At 43.1% G+C, this 24,731-nt stretch overlaps 1 protein-coding gene across 2 annotated transcripts in view; it reads right to left on the bottom strand.

Annotated features, from left to right (window-relative positions):
• Nucleotides 1–24,731, bottom strand: part of GARNL3 (GTPase activating Rap/RanGAP domain like 3) — a 759,794-nt gene that overhangs the window by 169,551 nt on the left and 565,512 nt on the right. For both annotated transcript variants that reach the window (XM_069241687.1, XM_069241688.1), the window contains exons 4-5: nucleotides 16,239–16,338; nucleotides 5,203–5,321 (exon numbers count right to left, since the gene is read on the bottom strand). In XM_069241687.1, coding sequence (XP_069097788.1) covers nucleotides 5,203–5,321; nucleotides 16,239–16,338 — 219 coding nt within the window. The remainder of the gene's footprint in view (nucleotides 1–5,202; nucleotides 5,322–16,238; nucleotides 16,339–24,731) is intronic.

Raw genomic sequence — 24,731 nt, 5'->3', positions numbered from 1 at the left:
ATTTTCAAATTCTTTAATTAGTAAAAAACAGGGGCGGAGTGCATTTATTTGAGACTGCATGGATAGTTGAAATTCTAAGTAAATCCCTGGGCATCTCATAATTGTTTTTGCTCCAGATCAAGTTCCATTGGCAAGACATCTCCTGTGCCATCTTTCTGGCCATGAACCTACTAATAGAAGCTCAGACTAATCAGCATTCAGTGTGAGGAAATTGTGATAGAATGGAAGTCTGATTAGATACCAGTCATCTTTGTGGTATCTCTGTTGGGTCTGTAGGACCCCGGTCAAGCCCTATTATTACTTGTGTGTCATCCGCATACGAAAGCACAGTACATGTGTGTTGTCAGCATAATAATTCCTGGTACAGCCATGTGCTCTAAACCAAGTTTATTAGAAGTTGTATGTAAACATTAAAAATTATAGGTGATAAGGTTGCGCCTTGTGGCAACCCACATGTAATATTTTCTTTCTATGAGCAATGAGGGGGCAGGGCAACTACCTCCTACCAAGGGGACCAAGCAACTACCTGCATCTGCTGCCTCTTACTGATTTTTGAAGTTTTTGTGCATATTTCTCAAGAGTGGCCAAAGATGTCCTTTGAGGGAGGCAAGGTTCAGGAAGTGGAATCAATGCTGTCATAATGGGGAACTGTTGTTGTGGGTGGATTTCAATTCGGAGGCGGGTGGTGCAGTGTCTTCGTTTAATTATCTCCAAACTAAGAGCTGGGTGGAGAGCTTGAGTTAGAAGGATGGGAGTTCAAAAGAGTTGGAAGAGCTATTATATCAGAAGGTTTCAACCAAGAAGGAAGTTACAAAATGTTACTGGTTGATGGTCGACTTTCAGATGGCGACTTACTGTTACCAGAGGAACTGTGGGGAGAATGCTTTCCAGGGATGCAGATAAGAGACCTATGGCAAGTTTCTCCTACTCTCTTGTACACTACAGTCAAATCGGACTATTTAAGGAGAAACCACCTGTTTTCCATTCACAGGGCCTTCTGGACTCCGGAAAGGTTATCGAAAATGAAGTCTGGCAGTTTGGTCAGTTGTGAGACATGTGGGTTGGACGGTGCACATGATTTGCACATGTTCGTGGATTGCCCAACAATCAGAAACTTTTCGGAGGAACTACGTACTGCAATTGGTGAGGTACTCTCTTTAACATTTATGATAAGCCCCTCTCTTGTTATTTTTGGAATTCTATGAGATCAAGTCAACGTGGACAATGTGGGGCCAAACTACTCTTCTATATGATTCTGTTGACACGGAGGGAGGTATGTTGAAGATGGCTTAGTAACCTCCCACTTGTGTACTCAGACTGGAAGGGGTCTCTTATATAAAGTTTGAATTTGGACGCAAAGGAATTAGAAAACAGAATGTATAGGTTTTGGCTCCCTCTAATGAAGTGGTTGTGGATATAAGCTTGGGGAATGGATGGGGATACCCTCAGAGGAAATATCAAGGGGCGGATATTGGAAAATATTTATTGTCCTTTGATTACACCAAATAATTATCTGTGAGACTCTGATATTGGCTGGAAGGCCTGGGTGTGTCACAGAATGTAGGCCACTCCAGGTTCAAATTTGTTTTGATCCTTGGTTCTGAGACTTAAAACAAGGACGGTTTCGGAGAAATAAGAAAAATCTCAAGGAGTGTTCCTGGGGGTGAATGAGGACAAAAAAAAGAGCGGCCAATGATATAAGCCATGGAAATTATTAGAAAGAAAGAATCTGAGTCATAACCTCAGAAGAAAAGTCCTTCTATACTTGCTTGGTTTATGACACAATTATTTTTCTTCAAAAGAAATTACATGAGCTCTTGTGTGGATGGCAAATTAGGTGACATTTTAATTTGCAGTTATAGATTTATCCAGAGAATTTGTGTTTCATGTAGATTTGAAAGCCAAATCGGTTCTCTGAGTTCCCATCACTTTCTGTTAAGATTTTACCTGCTTTCATGGTGTTCAACAAGTTTGTGAGAGAGGGGCACATGTCTGTTTCAAAGGTTTAGGGCTGACAGACGAAGAGACAACATAGTCCAAAAAAAAGTAAATTGCAGGTAAGATATTGATACATCTAGAACATGCCCTTTTAAGACTGGCTCTACAGGAATTAGATAATTTTGAAGGAGAGCTGCTTCTCCACAGATAGGCAAAAATTGAGCTCAGTCTGAAAACCTAATAGCGTTTCCATGGTTTGTTGGACCATGCATATGTGAGACTGCTATTGTGAGAGTGCTGTTACTGTATTGCTATCAAATTATCCAAAACAAATGTAAGTTTACATTATAGAAACATTGCACAGACACACACACACAATAAAGATTAACAGTTTTTATTTTAAGTTTGCAGGTGATGTGTTCACACTTTCCTGTTTTGCTCATATTAATCATTCTTTAAGTTTAATAAAGTGAAAAGTATACTAAGTATCTTCAAATAACAGACCAGCCAATTTCCAGGTCCCTTGTCTTCTAAAATCCAAAATGAATAGCCTACATCAGGTTTTCTTTGCAAGCAAAAGTGAATAGTTTATCATGAAGCTGGAAAGCGTAGGACTTATGTAGCTACCACTTCCTTTAGATGTACTTCATCTAAACACTGCAAAGATAAATGTGACCTTATCTTCTTGATGTACAAATTGTATCACATTAAAACTCATGTGAAGGTGGCTTGATATATGAACCGTACGGGGAACTTCTCACTCTCGTGTTGTGTACGTCATATCAGTTATACAACCACTCACCTCTAGTGGTTTATAGCTTAAAACATTTTAAAATAAATTGCTTGTGCAGTAAATCTACCCATTTGCCATTACAACACCTTAATGCACAATTATTAAATTAGATTGCCTGTGCACATTCTCACCTCTAGATAGAGAGCTGAAGATCACAATAGAAATGTCCTCCAACTATAAAAAGGTATGAGAGTACTGGCAGCAACCCAGCCTAGTCTAAGACACATTTTTAACCGATAATCAAAATCACAATTCATAGCACAGTGGTGTCTGGTGTGAGGTGACACAGTCCTCCATAAATATGCTGGAATTTGAAAAGCCTCATAATGTTATGACATTAGGGGTCTGATGTAAGCTTTGGTGCCTTGTCCATACAGCCACCATCTTTGCTGCACTGCTGGTGGGAAGCCTGTCCAATTTAGGTGTCTCTGATGTAATGTCATTCCTTTTCCCCCTGTGGGTTTCTTGACGATACAATTGGTTCGAAACAGGGGAACAACTCAATGGTGATAAGTCCATTATGCCTGGTGGATGCCAGAATTTTACCCCTAAGATGCTGGATCCTCTCCACAAAGTAGATTAATAAAGTTCCTGACCTTCAGGGACGTTTCTCCCAGCAGGTCAAGGACACAGTGGTCTGGAATGGAGGTGTTGCTGACAGAACTGGTGGCACAACAGCATGCTTCAATAAAGCATCAGTTAAAATGTCACTTACATTAGTGTCACCACCATCTGAAGGCAGTCCAAGTGGCATTCATGATGGCAGAGTCAGTGGCAGCTTCACTATCAACAAATCACCTTAGACCATGTTCATAACAGAATGAGGCATTACATGGACAGGAAGATGTGACATTTGTTTTTTAAAGTTCCACCTCTCAATAAGGTGAAAGTCTTTGAAGCAACAGATGTGATTTGCAGTACTTCACATACAATTCACACTAAGGTAGGTCCACTTTATGCAAGAAGAGAAAATAAACAAGGCATCACATACAAAGCAATACAGACAGGAACTCCTAAATATGTGATCCCACAAACTTATTATATAAGGAGGTCAATGCATTCAGAAGAGCAGACACCCATTAGCTTTAAATCCAGGCCTTGAGGAATGAAAAACAAAACAATTAAATAATCCCCAACAGGCAATATATCCGAGATTGAGCACTCCACACCCCCTCAATCGGAAGACTACCTACATAACTTTCAATATATAACTTAAAATACTAATGCCACAATTGTTTTTATCAATTGAATAGACCACACTTAACTTCCTCGCCCTCACAGAGTCGTTTTCAGAGCACATGGCAAGAGTGCACTGTGACCACCTGAGTCGATCCCATTGAAAATTACACAATAGTTAAGGAAACCTTACTTTTAGAGGCTTGCTTTTGTCTGAATGTACAATACTTTTAAGCTGAAACACTGTGTTAACTGCTAGCATTTTTAAAACATTCCTTCATCTTTGAAAGTCTAGTTCATGTTACATCAAACCATTAGTAAATAAATAAATGGATAAATAAATATATTTGGCAGAGAGGGTACTCCATCACTTTCGCAATGGCGTACCCTCACTGCCAAACTCTAAAAGGCCCCCATTTGACTTATGTTGAAGGATATCTTACGACTGTGATCCTGGTGACTTTTTCTGCCAAGTGCTATGATTCTATATGCATCATTTCAGCTTTCTCCAGCCTGTATTGACATTCTGGTCTTGGTCCCTCCAGGGAACCTCCCCACTCCTTTTGGGAGCATTCTTGCCAATACCTCCAAGTAGGTATGTCCTTCTCAGTCTTAATGCCTGTCCCAAGCATTCCTATCCTTAGCCCCAGTCACCACACTACAGGCATACAGGTCTACAGAAGTTGTGTCTCAAAATGTACCTTTTTAACAAAGGATGAAAACAGTAAAAAATACTAAGTAGCCTTGCTGGACCACCTAAACTCTCTGTAGAATGAAATACATGTAAACGGCTTTTAGGTTAATTAGTTTCATAATTGTATTCCCACTAATATCGCTGGTTAATTTTGTTCTCCTTTGATTAAAATCAATAAGATTCTTGAGAAGAATTCTAATGCAATTTTCTCTAAAGTAATGCCTCACTTGCATTTAATTTTAATTTTAGGGTTAATTTCACAAAGAAGACATACATGTATAAAGGCATTGGATATAAATAGAGAAATAATAAAACAAATGTTTTTACATGTACCATCCTCAAACACACAAGGAGGCAATAATTAAACCAGAAGGTTTATAACACAAAATTGCATTTTGCAACAGATATCAACACTAGGGTGAAGATTCAATGACATTTAAATTTCACCCACTGTTTGTTGGCTTCCACAATGCCACGAAAAGCAGTACTTTATCTCTGAAGTGCTTATTACAGAAATTATGAGGTTTCTAAAGAATGTGAAGAAATCAAAATGACGGGTTTGCACAATCATACTGTTGGTCAAACACCTGCTGTAACTTACTGTTTTCTTCCAGAGTATTGAGCGGTATTGTGGGACACGCTGATTGTTTTGGTCAGACAGTACTACCGACAAAAAGAAAGGATTCTTTTCTATGTCTGTACCTACATAATTCTGGTGAACTGAAAAGTAAAGGGAAAAAACACAAAGGTTATAATCTAGTACTAAGATAATGATTACCTATTGATCAAAATAATCATTAGTGAACTACAAACAGTTAAAACACTGAGGGCCTGATTCACAAAGATTTTGGTGTAACGTACGCTTGGCTTCCTCATGGAATTGTGGAGTAAGGAGTGCTACAGGGTACGTTTTACCTACTCTGTGAATTGGGGCTCTTATACCCTGATTCACAAAGCTGATGTACATCTGACCCTCACTTTGAAAAAAATCACAAGATGTGCATGTATGCTTTACCCCCGAGTCCTAAAAGTGTGACGCATAGTACTCTACATGTACTTAGGGTACACACTTGAACCTACACTGAGCCTGATTCACAAAGATAATGCTATGAGTAGGTGTGACTTACTCCTGCAGTACTCTTGAGTAAGACAGAAACAATCCTACAACTTCATTATTTACTGGATCCAATGTATACCATTTTGCAAGAATAAGTCACAGCGAAGTAGTTGTGAATTGAGAAAACTGTCTTAAAACAGCGGCCATTTACAAAGACTTTGAAATGTATTTCCCTTTATCTTTGCCTCTACCTTATTGTACTTGGGCCTTTTTGACAAAGATTTTGCTATCACTTGCTCATATAGTACTCTTAGGTTACTCCTGAATTTTAGGAAAAAAGCCAGTAGGGCTTTCAGAGTACTACAAAATTATCCTCCAGAAAATTATTTGTGAATTGGACCCAAAGTGTGAATGTGTGCACCCAATTATTCAGACACACCCTGGTGGGTATTGGAAGAGAAGAAGCATAATCTCAGTGTCTATTTTGAATAACAGCAGTCAAAAGAAACAACTACATTTCAAAAACTGTCTCAACTTTACATGTGTACTGCAGGCATAGAAAACGGATATCTTGAAATAAAAAAAACAGTTGTAAGTCTGTATTCTTTGCACTTACATTAAAAATACACAAGTTGCGCAAACTACACATAGTATTATTGGCAATGGATCTTGAACAGTAAGGCAACTATGGGTAGGATACCCATGTTGTGATGTAAACCTGTCAATCAGTGCCTTGTGGATATATGAAGCCACCTCTGAAGTTGAACACGTGGATTTCGTACCCACCTATGGCACAATTTACAAAAGTCAGTATAGAAAACGAAATTTTCCAGTTTTATTCCATTGTTTGGAGTATGTCCCAGACCGTTTACAAAATTCAATGAATTTTAGGAGCAATCCTGGTATTCTGGGGTATGTATACCGGAGATATGAATTTCAAAAGATTTAAGGAAAAAAACACCAAGAAAAACTAAGGTGCCAATGATTAGTCACTATTCCCGGGTGACAAGGAACTTATCATGATTTCAGGCCGACCGCGATGCAGTGTGGGCTGGATACATCAGGAGGGATCGGGCCTAATTACGAGTCTGTGACTGCCAGACTCGTGGTGGCGATCTGGACTGCCTCTGCTGTGATGGTCCACCCGTGACATTACGACCCTGGTGGCCCAACCGCCAGGGAACGGCAGACTCCACCGGGATCGGTGATCCCAATAGGCTGGCGGCAGGTTGCAATCAGCCAGGTCCTGATTACAACCTGGTTCTCCGCCAGACCTTTACTCAAACACACACGCTTACACATACACACAAAACATTCTACTCTCTCTCACCTATGGAGTTTCGCCCGCAAGCATGCACACACCATACATTTAAAAGTATGTTTAATTACTTCTGCTGCTGCCACTGAGGGTCGTATTCCATCTAATTGGTTTCCATCATTGGAATGAAAAATGGAAGTCCAAAAGACGTCCGTAAGGACGAGCTGCCCCTGTGCACCTGGTACTGATTTTGCCATCCCTGAGGCCAGGGTCGCAAAGGCAGTGCCAGGGGTCGCATGGAGGAAGGCAGGGGTCGCAGCTGCGACCCCCTGACTAGCACTAAATGACATCGATGCTTGTACTACAGCTGCCTAAAACACCTATGGAATTATTTCTTCCGATGGTGTAGCGAAACTTGGTGGGGACCCCCTGCAAAGTGCCACCGATGGTCCCTCCAACCCTATCAGCAGCTCTCAGGCGAGGGCCCGACACCCGTGCACAGTTTATTGTGCTGAGGGGCTCTTCAAGCCAGTGGTCTCCCGCGGGGGCTGCGGGGACCATTGTTACACCAGTGATTTCTTATTATATCATTATTATCATTGTAATTAAGTACACATACATGGAGTCATCTTGATTATAAGGACATGCAGGAAATAAACAGAGTGAAGGAAGCCCTTCAATGCAGCAGAGACCCCAAAGACAGAAGATGGTTGCGCTAACTGAAAGGAAAAGGCTAGACCGGGAACTTAGATACAAACTTTAAAATCTGTGAAGTTGGGATGGGGTGGAGCTCCAGCAGAAGCTCATTTCAGAGCCTGGGTCCTAAATCCTGGAATGATCTCCAACCTCCTCGTGCCCCTTTAACTTGGGGGCGTGACTGGACATCAGTGAGTCACCACGTCAGATAGAAAGGAGCACCAAGATTCGAACAGTGCTGCTGTCAAATGCAGTTTGATAAGTATCCTTCACACATAAAGCACTAACATTTCAGTAGAACTCCAGTGATGAGAATTATTGAAGCATTACACTATAGATGAGCAGGTCTTTATGTGATGACGTAGGTGGGCCGTGCAGAGTGAGTTTTCCCAATAGTCGAGGGTAAAAGGTGGGCTTTCAGATGCTCCATTTGACCCCTTAAAAACGCATAAACGATAATGATAACCCTGCACTTTCTGTACACCACTTCCTGTTATGCCATGCCCCCTGATGTCACATTCTGTGATTCCAGTTGGGGCAACAGCCCCTGTGTCAAGGGCCTCATCATCTCCCAGTAAATATTGCAGCTGCTTTGATTGCCTATTTCTCTTTAATAGCCGGATACGATAACTTATAGAAGAACATGTTTTATTACTAAAATAAAATGAGTCTGACAATAGTAAAAGAAAACATATACATTTGCATTGTTATGCAGAATGCAATAGGATTCTGATTAATGCAGTTTCCTGAATATGGCTTTAGCCTTTTTTGACTCAGATGCACATTGATAGTAGCAATGTTTCCACTAAAATGTACATGATATACACATTTGGCAGAAGGATGAATGCATTCCTGTATCCATCCGTTCATCAATGTATCTAACTGGTGTCCTGGGCTGCAGGCTCACAACACAGAATCTGGACTCTGATCAATCCTGGCTGCTTAATATTCTGGTCTCTTTCAGTCTGCACAGAACACGAAATCTAATTTTAGTCTCCAGGCCGCGTCTTTCAGAAAAGGGAATATTGCAGCAGTACCCTGGCAATATCCGGAAAACAAATTACTATGAGAGAGGGGGTTTATGGTGCACCGGAGTCTGGTAATGTCATTGCAGTGTTCTGCACGCACTTTAGAGGCACGATCCGCATGTTAACAAATGTCATCTCAGGGGTATTGGGAGCTGTCGATTTCGTTATGAAATATGACTTTTACCAAACATTGTAATTGATATTTTCCTGTAATTCAGGACAGGATTACCGTTATAACATTATTAACGATGCAACTATGCACCGCCATTTAATCAGAAGTGGTTCACAAATTACATTTGAGATGACCGCCCAGCGCAAAATGTGCTTATGCCCTGGCCCATCAATCAGTGCAAATGTTTTTATACAGGTCGGTTGGGGAAAATTATGGTGCAAATCGAAGCAGTATCACGCAATACCTGTAAACCGCCTCAACATGTAAAAAAAACAGCGACTTCATTTCTGCTTTAATAACGATTACCTGGAGAAAGTAAAGCGAGCCTGTAACTGTCAAATTCCAAAAATACGCTTACAATAACTTTGAGGAAGGTTTTTTTTTGTATTATTTCGGCCTGAAACACACACCTTTTCATACATGTTATTTGATTACATTTTGTGTTTCGTGACACGGATCAAGCTTCATTTTCGTTTTATGAGGAGCTTTCTGTCCTTGTGGTCTGGCATTTTGGAAGTCCAGTTAGTGGGTTGTCTTTGCAGGTAATCCTGCGGTCTTCTGCAATTATGTGAAATTTTTGATGTGTCGGAATCCATGTGGGGGTGTCACCCGTCACCTTTTGTGTGGGGTGCCCCCGGAGAAAGGTTTTAATTGTGCCATTACCGCCGCTTCTTGCCTAGTTTTTGTGTTTCTTTTGCACTAGCTTCTCTTCAATTACTCTCTTCATTTGCTCCTTGTTTCTAGTGTTTACTGACTCCTTGTCAGTTTCCCTCTCCACTTCCCTCTCTGTGTCATTTGCAGCAGCCGCGTGTTTAAGAGGAGGGCTTTGGACACCGGCACCTCTTTATTTACAAATTAAGCACTGACAAGAGCCACAATAGGTCCCATTACGAGTCCCCTGTTATATCTAAGGGGGGATACCAGGGCCGGAATTAAAGATAGAGTGTGCAACAGTATGAAGATCTGGCAATACCAGGTCCAATTCCGCATGTTTTACTCCTTCGGGAGGCATGAACAAGCCCAAATCGACAATAATTTACCACCCACTTGGAGCAGGTGGTAAATGTTGCTAAAGCATTGTCTTTTGCCCGGATTAGGTTGGCAGGAGGTCAAGGGATGCAGGAGACCAGGTTCCTTTTCACTTACACCGGGTGGAGCTCCTACTGCTACCCCCAGCTCAAGGATGTAGTTGGGTGGGCGGGCAGGGCTGGGTGGAGCAGATGCCCGCAGCCCCTGCAGTTCTGCAGTGAAGTCTGGGCTCCATGTCTTTGGGCTTGGAATTATCAGGTCTGGACTTTGCAGGCTTGATAATTCTGGGCCCGGACACATCAGGAAGCACATAGTGCCCAATTCGCAAAGGTAAACTTAGACCAAAAGTCTCATTTTACTACTGGTAAAGTTAGATTTTTGTTGTAAGATTAGACTTTTGGCCTAAACTTAGACCAAAAAGTCTAAACTTATATCAAAAGTTTACTCTTTTCCTGTGATCCTTCATCTTCTATTTTACCAGTAGTAAAGTTAGACTTTTGTTATAAATTTTGATTTTTGGTCTAATCTTAGACTTTTGTTCTTAGTTTACTTTTGTGAATCGGACCCATAATTGGTAGTTGCTTCGAGAGGTTCCCCCCCTTGGGATAATGCTCCAGGCAACTCATATTTAGGGGTGGGTGAAGAATTCCGCTTTCCCAGCGGACTTCTCAGAGTTTTGCACACTCCACGCTCTGCGCAGAGTTCCGAAAACCATCACAACGTATTGCGAAGTGGAGTTTTTCCTCTTGTGTGGCTTGTCAACATTAAGTTGGTGACTAAGAGAAATCACTATGTTGACGAACGCAAGCAAGAAAGTCTCGGCAAGTCGCTACCACCCGCGTTGAGAAAGCTGCCGCTCGTGTTAAGAAAGCTGCCGCTCAAGTAGAAAATGTACTCGAGCAGCAGAAGGAAGTTAGCGCCCTCTGGCTCTCGACGTGATGCCATTCGCAGTGATTTTAGTGTGGAAGAAACTCCTACAGAAAATCAGCGAGAACATCACAACTTTCCCAAGCGGCTCGTGGAACTCCAAGTAGTGCAGCAGAGTTTTTTCGGCACAACGCAGATCTCCGCAAACTCCACCCAGGCCTACTCAAAATGAGACCCATAGCACATGAAGATCAGTAGGGAGGAGGTGTTTTAGCCATTTCCTGAAAAGACAGCAGAGTGGGTTTGATTCTTAAGTCTGGTGTAATGGAGTTCCAAAAGGTATCTGCTGCGCCACTCAGGTTTGAGTTCAATTCTTGGGAGGTCGATAAGGTCTGAGTTTTCACTACTAACAAGTGTTTGTACATGAGCCCTCGTTGGGCTACTGAAATGTCAGGAAGGGAAGCCAGGTAAGGATTCTGTTTAAGTGGACAGCATTAGTCTTGTCAGAAGTTTTGTAAGGCCTGGGACAAAAACGTAATGGTAGGCATCCGAACACTTCTGTTTTTCACCTATTATCAGAGCATATTTCTACCTATTACTAAAAATGTACTCCAATGAATGAAAAATATGGCATCTTTGCTGTTTCTTAAGTGATGAAGATGACAAGTTTGCTTTCTTTAAAAGTCTATAATTAAGGATTGCTGAAACAGCACGTGGGGTCCTGTAATGAGAGGTTCCTGGGAGATGATGTCCCCTTTGCCTCCCTTTGTATTGGACATGGACGGCTTCATAGGCAAGATGCAGATCTTACATTTGAGTCTCACTTCAGCCATTATTTCTAAGACTCCTCATATTTGAGGAACTTGGTCCAATTTACAGTATGCGGATTAACAACAGGCTAGGAAGAACTTGTGGTTTGACTGGCCAAACAGCTCTTGGCATGTAAGAGTTATGCATGCTTTATTAATCTAATCAGAAATGGTGTTTACTGTATTAAATGCTAAAACATTAAGGGCACAGGAGTCTTCCCTGGATCATAGGCCGTCACTTTGGAACTGTAATAATTCTACATTGGTGTTTCTGCACGCAGTACTAAATCAAAAACATACTGCTTTGCACTAGAGAGGGTTTGATGGAAAACAATTGGTGTTAAATACATATATCTCCGATTCAAAACCATGTGTGATTTCACTTTGCAGAGGCAAAAAATCACAAGCCACAAACCTTGATGCAAGGATCCCAATGCATGATTATAATTTACTGTTCAGGCCTTTTCTCCTAACCACAAGGTTGCAGGTCAAAACATTATCAAAGAAATTTTTGACATCAACACTATAGCCTTCAACATTTCAACAATATTTATAATTGTTTTGTTGCACACGACTGGGGGCTATTGCATCCTACATCAAATTAAGTACCCACAATATGTGATAATTAAATGTAACATTGATTATGTATAAATTAGTGTATGTACATGAGCTGTGACAAGGCCTTGGAAAATTAGGAACACACTTGCACACATCACATTCCCACAGCATTCATTTCTCCTTCATCAAATTCACAAAACCATAAACAGACCTACAGCATTATCTCAAATTGTGAGATGTGGAGCCAGAGCTTCAAACAGCCAGACCTTACAAGTCAACTCAGAAAATCCACCAGTTAATTAACATCTGTACAGGAAAATTGATATCCCTAGCTCCAAAATAGTCCCACTAGACAATGCATCTGATTTTGATCTACCTACTCCATAATTGGGACACAACTGTTAAGGCCTGGATCCTGTCCACAATGATCAATACAAAATAATTTATAATTTCTAGCCCACCAGTCAATTTCCGGATCTTGCAGCCACTATAACTTTCAAATTGTCCTTCAAATTTCTGATTGAGGCCAGCTCCATATACCCACCTTCCCCATCCTCAGGATTCTTCCCTTGACTCAACCAAAGTTGGCTAGGATTCCACTACCCTCAGAGCTTCTAGACCCTTGGCTCTGTGTTGTGGACTCCCAAAAGATCCCCTCCTGGAAACTACAAGAAGAAGAAGAAGGACTGCCCTGCCAGACCCTTGGACTGCACTCAAGAGGACTTCACTTATAAGGCTTGAACCTGCTGCACACTTTGGTCTTCAGCCCACAAAGGGCTTTGCCTGTCTCCTAAAGCATTCAGGAGTGGACGTCTGCCAGAAAAGTCCAGCTGGACAGTGTTTGGTGGACCTTTAAGGATTTGGCCAGGTGCAATGTGGAAAGTGCAGTCCCAACGTCCCAAGGAGTAAATCAGATTCTGGAACCTTGGATTGGGGTTATGGATCACTTTCCCGCATAAAGAAACACTTCTGGAAGTAAGTGTAAAAATGTAACATCGTGGACAGCTGGAAATCTTGACTGTGTCCCGGTCCAGCATGACCTTTTTTTTTTTAACCCTTTGTGCGCTTTTTGCTTTTAAGCACTAGTTTAACTTTTACTCTTTAAAAATTCATCTCTCTGGTTCCCTACATTGGAATTTATTAGTTCTGGTGTCATTTTACTCAGAAAATACTCCTATTTTAATGAAGTGGTGTTTGTTTTTTTATTGTGTTGTGTCTTACTTATTTAATGCATTGGTGTTTTAAATGCTTTACACACCTGTCTCCTAAGTTAAGCCTGCCTGTTCATTGCCTGCTACCAAGGGTGAGCAAGGGACTAATTTACTGAGACATTGAGTTGTTACTAGTGGTGGGTACCTACCAACCCCTAGTAGTCAACCACTTTCCAACACTTCCAGACAGGGGACAAAAGGGGTCTGGTTGTACAGGAATGAATCCTTCCAGAAAGGATGACTGGGGAGGAGTTGTTCCCTGCCCTGATTACACTTCTACGGAAACTGCCTACAGCACACACAAATGAATCTGATTGAAGGCCTGAACTTGCATTTGTCCACCTACAAAGGGTTGAACCAAACCTGGGGAAGATTCAGGAGAAAGACTGCATTGCTAGCTTTAGAGGGAAGATTAGACTTGCTTGCCTTGAACACAGAACCTCAGGGTCAATTGGCTGACCTCATGTTCAGCTACATGGACACAACAAGCTTCCAGAGGCCTCTCCTGCTTTATAGCTGACCATGCCAACTGGGCCTGACATGGTTCCCTCTGCTGGCCTCTGCCATAGTGGGTCCTGACCTTGCAGGTGCTGTCCTTTAGGGAATGGACACTTGGCTGAGTCACAGTACACTACTCGATGCTCCACTGGAGTTTTCACTGGATCTGACAAAGTTCAACACAAGACCGTTGCAGGGCCTCGCTTTGCAGCACCTCACGACCCATGATCAGCAGTTTCACAGGACCCTCTGCAGCATGGTGCAGACTGATGCAAAGGCCTCACATTGCAGAACTGCGCAGCTCCTGATTGTTGGTTTGACAGACCCGAAATACATGATGCAGAACTTCCCATAGCCACACAGCCCACTCACCAAGGACAAACGTTACAACTCCCAGAAAACCACTCTTGTTCCTGCAGCTGGCCCATGTTCCTGCAGTAGGCCTGAACCTGTGACTTTGTCCAGGTCCAGCGCAACTGGATGATACAGATAAGTAGTCTTCAGCAGATGAGGAAGCACTGTGTATGCACAGGTCCCAGAAGAAGACTGGGGAGCTAGTCTATGGAAGCACATGCATAATGTTGGGAGAGATACCCTGTTGGCCTTAGAGGTAGCTGACCAGGTGACATATGCCCCAATAAAGCAAGCTTCTATTACAACGTTTGGTTTTACCCCAGAAAAGTACAGGCTAAAGTTTACAGACATCCAGATACTTCCTGACCAATCTTGGGTAGATTTTATGGATTATTTGGGTCAGGCACTGAATGGTTGGGTGAAGAACAGTAAAGTGAATAGTTATGATGGGCTGTACAGTCTAATTTTGAGAGAGCACATGCTCAGTAATTGTTTTACAGCTTCACGCCAACACATTATTGACTCAAAGGTCACTACACCCAGGTGAATGCAGCAGACCTCTGGATCAGCACCATCTTCCTCAAGAAGGTAGCTGGGAGTGAACCCTAAAAGGGTGGTTCAGGTCACCTCAGCATAGAAATGGGGAGGTCCAGTGCGAAACAAGTAACAAAAAGGGCCCAAATCGGTGTGAGGATTCCCATGTTGCATCTGAAAATGGGGGGACCAGGGGAGATTCTGGTGTGCGGATGTCCAGGGCAACATCTTTTATGCCAAAGTGCTTTGACTGTTATGGTCAAGACATCATTCACTGGTGCGAATTCCACAAGGGTGACCAACGTAGCTTTGGGGGGAGGTAGCCCTCTGAAGCTTAGGGTAGATTATGCCCTAGTGGCCCTTAGATGGGAGGTGGACTCAGAAAGAAAACCTGTCATCTCTAAGGGTTGAAGACATCACTTACACCAGATCACAGTGAATGGAGTCCCTGCCACTGCTCTGAGTAATTCCTAGTGTGGCTACACCATTGCGGTTGAAACAGTGGTATCCTAAGATCAGTACCTGATAGGTCAGGTGACGAGGCATTGAAGCCCTGGATGGTGGGTAGAACGCTACTGTGTAGCCCAAAGATAGTAGTTAATATAGTGGCTATAAATTATTGTTCTATATTTGATGGTTATTGTGTTATTCTTGTGCTCTATGAAAACTGAAATATTTCCTTCATTTTTAAGTGGTGATGTACTATGTGAGTAAGAGTTACATGTAATTATTAGGTCAGTTAACGTAAGTGGAACATATGGATGAGGGAAAAGGTGAAGGAGATTAAATACTGTGAGATAAAAAAGAGAGGTTAAAAAGAATGAAACATTGTGATTTATGGTAGCGGGATGAGTAGGTAGGTGAGATATGTTTTGGTGCTTCAGGAGTAGTTATTCTGAAAATAAGTTTATGCCTTGTAAAGAGGGGTGCTGTTCTTTTACTGACAACTAGTAGGGAGTATGGTGACATACATGTGCAACGATCTCTCTATATAACGTACAAGGAAATAAAAAGGTATATTAAACTTGAAAAATATAGTAAAAATATGTTTATGATAAATATTAATGTAACAATTTTTATATGTATTTATGTTTTCAATGTCCGAAACTGGTCTTTTGCTGCTTGTGTTTGGGTGTGTTACAGTTCAAAGAGGACCTGTCACTGCTTCTAGATACCATAAGTTAACTTGTTAACTTAAAATGGGCAGGGCTCCCATTTGTGGAAAAAAGATAAACAGAATACCAACAAAAGTTTGTTGAGAATCTATGATAAACAGTGGTGTTGGGGTGGGCCTAGCTCCTTAACATTGTGGCTTTTAGGGGGATACATGAATAGTTTTAGAATATGTTTTCTTTGTAATTGTTTGTATTTAAATACTCTAAAAACACTCCTTGAGAAAGCGAAATTTACTAATCAAAGAGGCAACTTAGAAGCAGCAAATACCAGTATGATTTAGGTTTGCAGCACACGTTATATATGTTAAGACTTCAGTCCAAATCAGGCATATGAGATAATTTCAGATTTACACCTCTCAGTTTGAAAGTTGTGCACAAAAAACTCAATTACCTTTTCCTAGAAAATATTTGAAATACCATCTGGTGTGATACTCAGGGTTTTCCAAGTGCACATCTGTTCTCCTCCAGGTTCCAGGTGTAAAGTCAGAATTCTGAAAGAGAAGAGAGAGATGTAATTGTATAAACTCAACCCGTGGGGACTGGATTTCAGGTAATGAGCACCAAAGATGTCAACAAAATGGCTTTAATTGCTTATTAAAATAGATTCAGACCATTCATGCTGGAATTCATAATAATATTTTTGTCACTTGTGGGCATTCATTTGAAGATGGTGGTCTTGGATTTCATCTGTGTGCTACTGTCATTTATACTGCAGGATGGGGGTTTTACTGTGAGTGCTGAAGAGGGGTTTTTGTCGGAAGTACTGGTAGGCCTCCAGTAGTGTCATGGCAGGAGTGGTTACAGGCATTGTAATACAGGAGTGGTTACAGGCATTGTTCTACAGGAGTGGTTATAGGCATTGTTCTACTGGAATGGTTTACAGGCATTGTTCTACAGGGCTGGTTACAGGCATTGTTCTACTGGAGTGGTTACAGGCATTGTTGTACAGGAGGGATTACAGGCATTGTACTACAGGAGTGGTTACAGGCATTGTACTACAGAAGTGGTTACAGGCATTGTTATACAGGAGTGGTTACAGGCATTGTTCTACAGGGCTAGTTACAGGCATTGTTCTACAGGAGTGGTTATAGGCATTGTTCTACTAGAGTGGTTACAGGCATTGTTCTACAGGGCTGGTTACAGGCATTGTTCTACTGGAGTGGTTACAGGCATTGTTCTATAGGAGGGGTTATAGGTGTTGTTCTACAGGACTGGTTACAGGCATTGTTCTACGGGAGTGGTTACAGGCATTGTACTACAGAAGTGGTTACAGGCATTGTACTACAGGGCTAGTTACAGGCATTGTTATACAGGAGTGGTTACAGGCATTGTTATACAGGGCTAGTTACAGGTATTGTTATACAGGAATGGTTACAGGCATTGTTCTATAGGGCTAGTTACAGGTATTGTTCTACAGGAGTGGTTATAGGCATTGTTCTACAGGGCTGGTTACAGGCATTGTTCTACTGGAGTGGTTACAGGCATTGTACTACAGGAGGGGTTACTGGCATTGTCTACAGGAGTGGTTACAGGCATTGTACTACAGGGCTGGTTACATGCATTGTTCTACAGGAGGGGTTACAGGCATTGTTCTACAGGAGTGGTTACAGGCATTGTACTAGAGGGCTGGTTACAGGCATTGTTCTACAGGAGGGGTTGCAGGCATTGTTCTACAGGAGGGGCTACAGGCATTGTACTAAAGGAGTGGTTACAGGCATTGTTCTACAGGGCTGGTTACAGGCTTTGTTCTACAGGAGTGGTTACAGGCATTGTTGTACAGGAGGGGTTACAGGCATTGTTCTACAGGAGGGGTTACAGGCATTGCACTACAGGAGGGATTACAGGCATTGTACTACAGGAGTGGTTACAGGCATTGTACTACAGAAGTGGTAACAGGCATTGTTATACAGGAGTGGTTACAGGCATTGTTCTACAGGGCAAGTTACAGGCATTATTCTATAGGAGTGGTTATAAGCATTGTTCTACAGGGCTGGATACAGGCATTGTTCTACAGGAGTGGTTATAGGCATTGTTCTACTGGAGTGGTTACTGGCATTGTTCTACAGGAGTGCTTAGAGGCATTGTTCTACATGGCTGCTTACAGGCATTGTTCTACAGGGCTGGTTACAGGCATTGTTCTACAGGAGTGGCTACAGGCATTGTTCTACAGGGCTAGTTACAGGCATTGTTCTACAGGAGGGGTTACAGGCATTGTACTACCGGAGTAGTTACAGGCATTGTACTACAGGAGTGGTTACAGGCATTGTACTACAGGACTAGTTACAGGCATTGTTCTACAGGAGTGGCTACAGGCATTGTTCTACAGGGCTGGTTACAGGCATTGTTCTGCAGGGCTGTTACAGGTATTGTTCTACAGGAGTGGCTACAGGCATTGTTCTCCAGGGCTGGTTACAGGCATTGTTCTACAGGAGTGCTTACAGGCATTGTTCTACAATAGTGGTTACAGGCATTGTTCTACAGGAGTGGCTACAGGCATTGTTCTACAGGGCTGGTTACAGGCATTGTTCTACAGGAGTGCTTACAGGCATTGTTCTACAGGAGTGCTTACAGGCATTGTACTACAATAGTGGTTACAGGCATTGTTCTACAGGAGTGGGTACAGGCATTGTTCTACAGGAGTGCTTACAGGCATTGTTCTACAGGAGTGCTTACAGGCATTGTACTACAATAGTGGTTACAGGCATTGTTCTACAATAGTGGTTACAGGCATTGTTCTACAATAGTGGTTACAGTCATTGTACTACAATAGTGGTTACAGGCATTGTTCTACAGGAGTGGGTACAGGCATTGTTCTACAATAGTGGTTACAGGCATTGTTCTACAGGAGTGGGTACAGGCATTGTTCTACAGGAGTGGGTACAGGCATTGTTCTACAGGAGTGCTTACAGGCATTGTTCTACAATAGTGGTTACAGGCATTGTTCTACAATAGTGGTTACAGGCATTGTTCTACAGGAGTGGTTACAGGCATTGTTCTACAATAGTGGTTACAGGCATTGTTCTACAGGAGTGGGTACAGGCATTGTTCTACAGGAGTGCTTACAGGCATTGTTCTACAATAGTGGCTACAGGCATTGTTCTCCAGGGCTGGTTACAGGCATTGTTCTACAGGAGTGGGTACAGGCATTGTTCTACAGGAGTGGGTACAGGCATTGTTCTACAATAGTGGTTACAGGCATTGTTCTACAGGAGTGGGTACAGGCATTGTTCTACAGGAGTGGTTACAGTCATTGTTCTACAATAGTGGTTACAGTCATTGTTCTACATGGCTGCTTACAGGCATTGTTCTCCAGGGCTGGTTACAGGCATTGTTCTACAGGAGTGGGTACAGGCATTGTTCTACAGGAGTGGGTACAGGCATTGTTCTACAATAGTGGTTACAGGCATTGTTCTACAGGAGTGGGTACAGGCATTGTTCTACAGGAGTGGGTACAGGCATTGTTCTACAATAGTGGTTACAGGCATTGTTCTACAATAGTGGTTACAGGCATTGTTCTACAGGAGTGGGTACAGGCATTGTTCTACAGGAGTGGGTACAGGCATTGTTCTACAGGAGTGGGTACAGGCATTGTTCTACAGGAGTGGGTACAGGCATTGTTCTACAATAGTGGTTACAGGCATTGTTCTACAATAGTGGTTACAGGCATTGTTCTACAGGAGTGGGTACAGGCATTGTTCTACAATAGTGGTTACAGGCATTGTTCTACAGGAGTGGGTACAGGCATTGTTCTACAGGAGTGGGTACAGGCATTGTTCTACAGGAGTGGGTACAGGCATTGTTCTACAGGAGTGCTTACAGGCATTGTTCTACAATAGTGGTTACAGGCATTGTTCTACAATAGTGGTTACAGGCATTGTTCTACAGGAGTGGGTACAGGCATTGTTCTACAGGAGTGGGTACAGGCATTGTTCTACAGGAGTGCTTACAGGCATTGTTCTACAGGAGTGGGTACAGGCATTGTTCTACAGGAGTGCTTACAGGCATTGTTCTACAATAGTGGTTACAGGCATTGTTCTACAGGAGTGGGTACAGGCATTGTTCTACAGGAGTGGGTACAGGCATTGTTCTACAGGAGTGCTTACAGGCATTGTTCTACAATAGTGGTTACAGGCATTGTTCTACAATAGTGGTTACAGGCATTGTTCTACAGGAGTGGGTACAGGCATTGTTCTACAGGAGTGCTTACAGGCATTGTACTACAATAGTGGTTACAGGCATTGTTCTACAGGAGTGGGTACAGGCATTGTTCTACAGGAGTGCTTACAGGCATTGTTCTACAGGAGTGCTTACAGGCATTGTACTACAATAGTGGTTACAGGCATTGTTCTACAGGAGTGCTTACAGGCATTGTTCTACAGGAGTGGGTACAGGCATTGTTCTACAGGAGTGCTTACAGGCATTGTTCTACAATAGTGGTTACAGGCATTGTTCTACAGGAGTGGGTACAGGCATTGTTCTACAGGAGTGGGTACAGGCATTGTTCTACAGGAGTGCTTACAGGCATTGTTCTACAATAGTGGTTACAGGCATTGTTCTACAATAGTGGTTACAGGCATTGTTCTACAGGAGTGGGTACAGGCATTGTTCTACAATAGTGGTTACAGGCATTGTTCTACAGGAGTGGGTACAGGCATTGTTCTACAGGAGTGGGTACAGGCATTGTTCTACAATAGTGGTTACAGTCATTGTTCTACAGGAGTGCTTACAGGCATTGTACTACAATAGTGGTTACAGGCATTGTTCTACAGGAGTGGCTACAGGCATTGTTCTACAGGGCTGGTTACAGGCATTGTTCTACAGGGCTGGTTACAGGCATTGTTCTGCAGGGCTGTTACAGGTATTGTTCTACAGGAGTGGCTACAGGCATTGTTCTCCAGGGCTGGTTACAGGCATTGTTCTACATGAGTGCTTACAGGCATTGTTCTACAGGAGTGGGTACAGGCATTGTACTACAATAGTGGTTACAGGCATTGTTCTACAATAGTGGTTACAGGCATTGTTCTACAGGAGTGGGTACAGGCATTGTTCTACAGGAGTGCTTACAGGCATTGTACTACAATAGTGGTTACAGGCATTGTTCTACAGGAGTGGCTACAGGCATTGTTCTACAGGGCTGGTTACAGGCATTGTTCTACAGGGCTGGTTACAGGCATTGTTCTGCAGGGCTGTTACAGGTATTGTTCTACAGGAGTGGCTACAGGCATTGTTCTCCAGGGCTGGTTACAGGCATTGTTCTACAGGAGTGCTTACAGGCATTGTTCTACAGGAGTGGGTACAGGCATTGTTCTACAATAGTGGTTACAGTCATTGTTCTACAGGAGTGGGTACAGGCATTGTTCTACAGGAGTGGGTACAGGCATTGTTCTACAATAGTGGTTACAGTCATTGTTCTACAGGAGTGGGTACAGGCATTGTTCTACAGGAGTGGGTACAGGCATTGTTCTACAATAGTGGTTACAGTCATTGTTCTACAGGAGTGGGTACAGGCATTGTTCTACAGGAGTGCTTACAGGCATTGTTCTACAGGAGTGGGTACAGGCATTGTTCTACAGGAGTGGGTACAGGCATTGTTCTACAATAGTGGTTACAGTCATTGTTCTACAGGAGTGGGTACAGGCATTGTTCTACAATAGTGGTTACAGGCATTGTACTACAATAGTGGTTACAGGCATTGTTCTACAGGAGTGGGTACAGGCATTGTTCTACAGGAGTGGGTACAGGCATTGTTCTACAGGAGTGGGTACAGGCATTGTTCTACAGGAGTGGGTACAGGCATTGTTCTACAATAGTGGTTACAGGCATTGTTCTACAATAGTGGTTACAGGCATTGTTCTACAGGAGTGGGTACAGGCATTGTTCTACAGGAGTGGGTACAGGCATTGTTCTACAGGAGTGGGTACAGGCATTGTTCTACAGGGCTGGTTACAGGCATTGTTCTACAGGGCTGGTTACAGGCATTGTTCTGCAGGGCTGTTACAGGTATTGTTCTACAGGAGTGGCTACAGGCATTGTTCTCCAGGGCTGGTTACAGGCATTGTTCTACAGGAGTGGGTACAGGCATTGTTCTACAATAGTGGTTACAGTCATTGTTCTACAGGAGTGGGTACAGGCATTGTTCTACAGGAGTGCTTACAGGCATTGTTCTACAGGAGTGGGTACAGGCATTGTTCTACAGGAGTGGGTACAGGCATTGTTCTACAATAGTGGTTACAGTCATTGTTCTACAGGAGTGGGTACAGGCATTGTTCTACAATAGTGGTTACAGGCATTGTACTACAATAGTGGTTACAGGCATTGTTCTACAGGAGTGGGTACAGGCATTGTTCTACAGGAGTGGGTACAGGCATTGTTCTACAGGAGTGGGTACAGGCATTGTTCTACAGGAGTGGGTACAGGCATTGTTCTACAATAGTGGTTACAGGCATTGTTCTACAATAGTGGTTACAGGCATTGTTCTACAGGAGTGGGTACAGGCATTGTTCTACAGGAGTGGGTACAGGCATTGTTCTACAGGAGTGGGTACAGGCATTGTTCTACAGGAGTGGGTACAGGCATTGTTCTACAGGGCTGGTTACAGGCATTGTTCTACAGGGCTGGTTACAGGCATTGTTCTGCAGGGCTGTTACAGGTATTGTTCTACAGGAGTGGCTACAGGCATTGTTCTCCAGGGCTGGTTACAGGCATTGTTCTACAGGAGTGGGTACAGGCATTGTTCTACAATAGTGGTTACAGGCATTGTTCTACAGGAGTGGTTACAGTCATTGTTCTACAATAGTGGGTACAGGCATTGTTCTACAATAGTGCTTACAGGCATTGTTCTACAGGAGTGGTTACAGTCATTGTTCTACAGGAGTGGGTACAGGCATTGTTCTACAATAGTGGTTACAGTCATTGTTCTACGGCACATTTTTGTTTGTGAGAAAATTGACTAGCTTTACTTAGTTATCAACTGTGCTTCTTCGACCCACACTACAAACCTCCTTAATGCACTGTCCAGCACTGTCCTCCTTCAGACACCACTGAATGACACACAGCTCTTCGAACCTCAATGTAACTCATGTGATTGGCTGGATGGTGCTGAGTATGTCTTGCGGTCAGTGCTCATGGGTCTGTGCCTGTAAGCGTGTTTTTATTGTCTACAAATGTTCATGTGTGTTCTATGTCAATGCGGTCATGGATGTTGTGTGACTTGGTGTGCACACACTGCAATGTTTATTATCATTTTATTGTTAAAGGGGCAGGGCCACGGCGCATGACAGGGGCAGGGGGGAGGCCACAGCACTCCCCTCAGTGTGCATGTGTGTTTGGTCGGCTGTCTCGGTTCCACTGAGCTTTCTCCAACCCGGCACTGTGTTGGAGACAGCAGGCAGAGGCTCCCAGTCTGCCTCAGAGTGCCAAGCCTGGGCGCTCCAGCCAATCCTAATGCTGCTTTCATGCTGCCAGCAGCATGGGAGCCCGTGCCTGCAAGTGGAGCCAGTGGAGTGGAGCGGTGGCTCGCATTAAGGTAAGTTTAAAAAAAAAAAAAAATGCAATGTTGTCCCATTTGTTTTGTGTCCCCCCCCCCCACCTGCCACGCACCAGTCTACCCGTTTATCGCATGGCGAGCTGCAACTCCTCTAGTATACTTTGATAAAATAGTGCCCAGGTGCAGTCAGTGGCATAACGTAAAATCATAGCCCCCCTGCTGAATGTGAAGAGGGGTCCCTGAGTCTCCCATAGCTCACATGTATTGGCCTTGGGCGGAATAGGGCCCCTTTGAATGGCTTGGTGCTCCCCTGCCGCTCCTCCGCCCCAGGGCTGCGGGCCTGCTTAATACCCCTGCATGCAGTATTACAATATATTTCTGAGTTCTGTAAGTGGGAAGTAGACATAATGGTCCATATTTATACTTCTTTAGCGCCGCAAATGCGTCATGTTTTGATGCAAAAGCGGCGCAAACTTCCAAAATACAATTGTATTTTGGAAGTTTGCGCTGCTTTTGCGTCAAAAAGCGGCGCAAATGCGGCGCTAAAAAAGCATAAATATGGGCCAATAAGTGGTAACATACTTGGTGTGCCCGATTTGCAAATGATTTGCCACTACAAATGTTTCCCATCAGGCAAATATTGCCATTTTATTGAAGCAAAATATGTACTGTGAAGTTTGCATTAGAGCAGGATTTACAAAAAAAAACTTCTCACTGAGATAGAAACGGCTGTTTGATTCCGAATCTGGATTCCCGCTGGATTCGGTCTAAGGATGTAAGGTATAATTTCACTAAAACGCTTAAGCGAAATAACAAAAACTGCCAGATAGAGGGATGTATTACCAAGATTATTTAACAGTGTTTCACATCTATTGTCTCCATGAATCTGTTTGAAATGAAATCTGCTTTGAGCCATTTAAACAGTTCAGTAACAACGCAATTCCACAAATGAGTAATTCCAAGTCTATTCTAAAGCAGTTTGTTTCTTTATTTGGACAAACGTCACTGCCACTTATAAATGACTCGCAATCAGGGGCGGGTCCTCCATTAGGGTGGAGGAGCATTGCCCTCCCCGCCAGTAGCGGCAGCTGCAAAACCTTTACCAAAAAACGATGATAAACTGAGTTTATTATTGTTTTCTTGTAACAGGATGGGGACACAGGTGACGAGCTGTGAGCATAGCATAGCACTCTCCCTCACTGCGCATGTATGTTTGGCCAGTCATCTCGAGCCGGCCAAACACACATGCGTAGTAGGCTCTCTCCTGCCCAGCAACACAGTTACTGGGCTGGAGAGAGCATGCACAGGCTCCCAGTCTCCCTGGTAGCGCCCTGGCTGGGTGCTCCCAGCCAATCCTAAAGCTGCTCTGAGCAGCATCAGGATTGGCCGCATGGCAGG

This window comes from Pleurodeles waltl, chromosome 6, assembly GCF_031143425.1.
Source record: "Pleurodeles waltl isolate 20211129_DDA chromosome 6, aPleWal1.hap1.20221129, whole genome shotgun sequence".
NCBI lineage: Eukaryota > Metazoa > Chordata > Amphibia > Caudata > Salamandridae > Pleurodeles > Pleurodeles waltl.
This window is presented reverse-complemented; position numbering and strand designations above follow the sequence as displayed.